This window comes from Sapajus apella, unplaced genomic scaffold, assembly GCF_009761245.1.
Source record: "Sapajus apella isolate SASKATOON/1434 unplaced genomic scaffold, GSC_monkey_1.0 scaffold56, whole genome shotgun sequence".
NCBI classification, from domain to species: Eukaryota; Metazoa; Chordata; class Mammalia; order Primates; family Cebidae; genus Sapajus; species Sapajus apella.
Window position 1 is genome coordinate 15,261,482 of NW_022436996.1, and position 5,588 is coordinate 15,267,069.

Sequence of the window (5,588 nt, forward strand, 5' to 3'; positions counted from 1 at the left end):
TTCCTTTAAAATCTTAAATTACATGGGGGAGGGACGGCAGTGGGGAGTTGGGGAGAAATAACATGGGGAGAAATGCCAGATATAGGTGAAGGAGAGGAAGGCAGCAAATCACACTGCCATGTGTGTACCTATGCAACTATCTTGCATGTTCTTCACATGTACCCCAAAACCTAAAATGCAAAAAAAAAGAAAAAGAAAAAAAAATTTAAACAATCCCCTTTATAGCATGCGTGCTTTATTTCACAATTTTAAAAGGAATTTTAAAAAGACCTGATCTGAATGTGTTTTCAGAGCAGCTGAAAGGTCAGAGTCACCACTCTAAAGAAAACCCACACTCGTATAAATATGTGTACAGCATGTAAAGTTGCCACACAGATGAATGAGCAGGTGCTATGGTGTTCTGAAGCCTCTGTCGGGGCTCTTGCAGGAAGTGTTCACCCGAGCCCTCCGTGTTGGCTTCCTGAGAAGCCCCTAAGGTTTCTGCACAGGGAGACGGTGACTCTGCAAGGCTGTGTCTTGGCTACTGGCACAGAGATACAGGGCCGAGTCTTCTGGCTGCAGGGCGTGTAGGTGAAGGTATAAGTGAGAGCTGTCAGGGCATTCAGGTGAGAAGCGACTGGGCACACTATTGTTTTCAGTCTGTTTTTGAAATCCGTAGATGAACATGAGCTCCAGTGGCGTCTTAGCTTTCTGCTTGTACCAGTACATAGCATTGTGCCCCAGGTGTTGTTCACATTTCAAAGACTTCTTATTCATCGTTCCCATGACCAGGTGTTTTGGGGTCTGGGTAACTCCGGTGTCCATGGGGACTGTGGGGGAAAAGGGACAACATTCAGGCAGAGCCCAGGAGGAGGGTTGTTGCTGCAGCCACAGGAAAAAGCTTGAAGTTCAAGGACAGGCAATTTGAACCCAACTCACCTGCTCCCAGGAGGCAGAGCAGCGCACAGCAGAGCAGCCTGCAGCCCATGCTAGCCTGGGGTCTGAAATGGGGCCTCTGACTGAGATCCTCTGGGCGAGGGGCTGGGCTCTGGTCTCCTTGGCCTTGGTTGGTGGTTTTTCCTGTGATGTCACTGCTCCTGACAGTTTCCCCAGGCCCAGGGGCTGGTTCTTCCTGATTGCTTTGCATCCTTTCTAAGTTCTGACAGAAGGTAGGTATGAATTGGCTGGGTTGGGATGAATGTCCTGGCAGAAAGGGCAGAGCCAGCCTTTTATTTCCCAAGGATATTCCTCTGACAGGGGCTCCTTTGCTCTCAGCTCCTTCCTCATTATGTAGCTTCTCCCTCTATCTCTGTCCTCCTGCCTTTCAGGACCCCTCTCAGCAACAGACCACTCCCATTCAAGGAACCTCCTTCTCCCCTGTGGGAACACAGGAGACAGCGCCTTTCAAAACATCCCTTCCCTCAATGTCTAAGCGTGGTGGAGCCCTTTTTGCCCCGCTCTGTGGAGGGAGGATGACTGCATGACCACAGATGCAGTGTGGACCAGTGCCCACCATTCAAAGGCATGACTGTGATGCCAACCAGCAACCAGGCACTGGCAGGGAGCTGAGGGAGCAGCAAAGGGATGAGCCACCCTCTGTCCCTGAAGTGGAGGGCGTGGGGCTTGGTTGGGCTTAGAGTTAACATACACAGGATGCTGAAAAAGAACAACACAAGGTGTGTGGAGCAAAGGAAAGGGAAGTCAGCTTGAAGCTGACATCATAAATCAGCACAAAAAATAAGTACAAATAAACAAAAAAAGAGATGATTCATACTCCCTAAGTGATTTTAACCATCTATTTATTATTACAGTACATATTTATTACCATTTTGTAATGGCACTTGTGATTGTGGTAAGGGTTGTAGTTATAAATCAGTTACATGGAAATCTATGTTGGGAGTAGGAAGGAATTACCATGATTAAATTAGGGGTTGATAATAGAGATTTTTTAACCTGGAGATGTGCTGGGCCAGAAGGAAAGTGTTAGCATTTTCCTAATGTGTAAATTGTTTCAGATTATTTTTATGTGGCCCTTAAAACAAAGACTGTTAAGACATGTAGATCTGAATTTAAGAAAAGTGGTTGAATCGTCTCCTCCTGAACAGGTCACATATATGACACGCCTTCAACCCTCTACAGTTGGAGATATTTCATTCTTAGATAAGAACCTAAAATCAACCCTGATTTAAAGACTAAGGTTGTTACTATTAAAACTATTGTAACAGGTGTCTGCTTCAGTAAGGGAACAGTTCTTAGCCCTTCCACCAAAAAGAAAAAATTTGAATTAAAAGAATGTGATTCCGTTGTCTAGCTCCAATAAGTAAACCAAATTTCAAAGATTTTTTTTTTTAAATGGAATTCAATCTACCTTGAATAACAATGACAATGAGAGGCTTGATTGCCCTGAGGTCAATAGCTAACAAAAACATTTCCCAAAGCATAGGGTGAGTGACCTGTGAGTTTTAGTCATCTGAATTTGGGATAGATCTGAAGAAGGAAACTGACCTCAGGACAGCGTGAATTGCAAGAAGGAAGAATGAAGAGTGAAATAGTAAACGTGAAGTAAAGTCAGGTAAACATGTCTACACTAAACAGCAGCAGTACCTGTGATTGAAGATAGAGAGGACATAACCGACTCCAAGACAGCTGGGATTTAGGACACAGAGTACTACAAAGGAACCCGAAAAATACATGTAAGAAAAATCACCCCCCTTTTTTTTCCTGGGCCAGATCATAAATTGTGGATGCAGAGGAAGGGAGACCAGAAGGCTGAGCAGAGACCAAGTTCTGGAAGGCTGAAGACGTGGGGAGAGATTTCAGAAGACACACAGGGCATTCAGACCCAGTTACAGTGGAGTGATGTAGTGAATTCACAATGATTCCCACTAAGACCTGGAAAGGCCATGCACTAGCAATGAGGACTACATGCTGGGGCTCCCTAAGAGGGAGGGCAAAGCTGAAGTAGACCTTAGCAAGTCCTGCATTCAACCTTCTCAGAATAAAACCCAACACTCTTTCTAAGAGATAACATAATCCAGAGCCTCAAACCTATGTCATTCACAATGCTTCACATGAACCCTTTCTAATCTCTCATGCAGGATATTTTAGAAGTCTCCTAATTGTTCTTGCCACCCAAAAATCCATCTCCTTTCTGATCCACACTACTACCAGTGTTACTGTAGCAAAATATCAATTTCATCATGTTGCTTCACTTGGAATAAGACCAGCGGCTCACCACTGCCTAGAGATTTGTGTCCAAAGTCCTTTCCATGTCTCCCAATATCCCCAGGCATCCGGCTGTCACCTCCTCTTGAGGAAAGTTCAAGATGACATTCATCAGAACTGGGAGAGATTCCTGCTGGTCACTCTTCTTGAAGAGAAGGAGTCTACAGTGCACAAGGCTGCCTCCACTGGCTTCTGACATTTTCTTTCCAGTTTATTTACTGCCATAGAATTTCATGCCTCTGCAAATATTTTTCCGTTAAAAAAGAAATTTCACTTGGTCCTACTCCAAGTGAAAGGGAGCTCGATTTTGGGGTGGCATGAACTGTTAATCCAAATTGTCTCTTGATCTTAGAAATATTTTCCTTCCCCTCTCCTTTATGCTTATGCTCATCAACCATTTTTAACAACAGCGTGTTTATAATCATAACATTACGGAAAATATATACCCATATGTACAGCAGACAAAGACAAGAAATGGCTTTTCCCATCAGTTAAGATCTTCAGGGCATGGGACAGGCTTCTGTTTTGTTAGTTGACCCCTGATACATTGCTGATTTTGTCATGAACACCTGCTTTAGCTGATAAATAGAATTCTGAGAGAGTTCTGTGTACATAAAATGGAAAATTGCCACAACAGGTGCACTGGCAGGCTGCACTACAGACTGAAACTCCATCAGAGGCCATCAGGGAATGGAGACTGGAGCCCTGGGTGCAGGGGCACACACTGCCCCACAGCTTCCTGGCTGAGCTGGGAGGTTTGTGTACAGGGATGCAGTGACTCTGCAGGGCTGTGTCTTGGCTGCTGGCACAGAAATACACAGCAGAGTCACCAAGCTCCAGGGACTTGATGTGAAGATTTAAATGAGTTTTGTCTGGAGACTCAGGCAAGAAGCGATTTGGAACTGTTTCATTTAAAATGGGCTCCTTATTATTGTAGATAAACATTATCTTCAGAAGTTTTTTAGAGTCCTGTTTATACCAATACATAGTATTATGGCCCAGATTTTGGTTACATTTAAGGGACTCCTCCTTTCCTATCTGCGTGACCAGGTATTTTGGAGTCTGGGAAACGGCTGAGTCCGAGGGACCTGCAAAGGAAAAAAAGCAGAATTCAGACAAATCCCAGGAGGGAGGCTGCTGTCGTCATGGTGAAAAGGCTTAGGGACTCCAACAGGATCATGTCACCTGGGCCCAGGACTCACCTGCTCTCAGGAGGCAGAGGGCCACACAGCAGAGGAGCCTGCAGCCCATGGCAGAGTCAGGCAGACCAGGCAAGGCCCAGGGAGGATTCTGGTCTGCAGTGGTGAGAAGACTAGGCTGTGGTTTCCACCGCTACTGAGAGGACTGTGCCAATGAGGTCACAGCCTGTAATCCTTCCCCCATTCTCAGGGTCTCCTCTAGCATGGCTCCTCCTTCTCCTGCATTTGCTCCTTTAAAGGAGTTTTTGTAATTACTGGGAATAGTTGAGAAGGTGGACTTGTGGCCTCCAGGATGTGTCTCTGACAGTCATTCCTGCACCAGCAGCTCCCTCCCTCCCTGCTCCAGACCCAGAATCTGACCACCTCCTCCCTTCCTCTCCCTTTCAGGCCCTTCTCTCAGAGTCAGGCCGGTTTTCTTCTCTGGATCTTTTCCTTCCTTTTCAAATAATGCAGGACATTTTTTTTTCTCTTGAATCTTTGCTCATTTGAATATCTGACTAATGCCCAGTGACCACTCCTATTTCAGAAGAGATTGGTTTATGGGTTCATCTGACACCTGAGTACCAGCTGCAGCCACTTAAAATGCATGACTGTGATTTTAATTAGGAGAAAACTCTGTTGTTGTGACATCAAGAAGAATAAACTGCAGCCTTGCTCCCTGTGATGTTCTCATCTGTCCAAGGAGTAGAGCTAATGGGAAACAGGATGGGGCTAGAGAGTAAGAAGTCACCATGTGCTGGGAATCAGTGGTGATGAAGGTAAACATGGCAATCAGACTAAACCTAAGCGGGTGACTGTACTTCCTTTGAGTTGTCTACAGGTTACACTCCTTTTGGTACAAAACTTACAACCCAGTGCCTAGTGTGGAATTTCTCAACCTGGGCATTGTTAATGCGTCAGATCAGATGACTGTTTGTTGTGGGAGGCTGTCCTGTGCACCTAGGACACTTAGCAGTTTACCTGGCCCCTACCCACCTGATGCCAGTAGCCGTACCTCACGTGCTAATGAAAAGTTTCTCCAGACATCACTGAGTCACCCCCAGTTGAGAACCACTACCCTATGCATTCTGCTGATAGTTGTCCCCTTCTCTGCCATCGTCCATCCACCACAGCCTTGGTGGAGGGGTATGGACTCAGCTCCTCTTGCTGTGGTCAGTGAGGTCCAGCACTCAGCCCTCAGTGGCC

General features: G+C 45.8%; 2 gene segments (V, D, J or C); both read right to left on the minus strand.

The window, feature by feature from the left end:
- Window positions 1-353: 353 nt before the first annotated feature.
- LOC116527974 lies at window positions 354-2,236 on the minus strand. The segment is given in 2 exon segments: window positions 354-809; window positions 919-2,236. Coding segments are annotated over 2 exon segments (546 nt in total).
- Window positions 2,237-2,691: 455 nt separating this feature from the next.
- On the minus strand, window positions 2,692-4,946 carry LOC116527973. The segment is given in 2 exon segments: window positions 2,692-4,292; window positions 4,407-4,946. Coding segments are annotated over 2 exon segments (609 nt in total).
- Window positions 4,947-5,588: the final 642 nt, after the last annotated feature.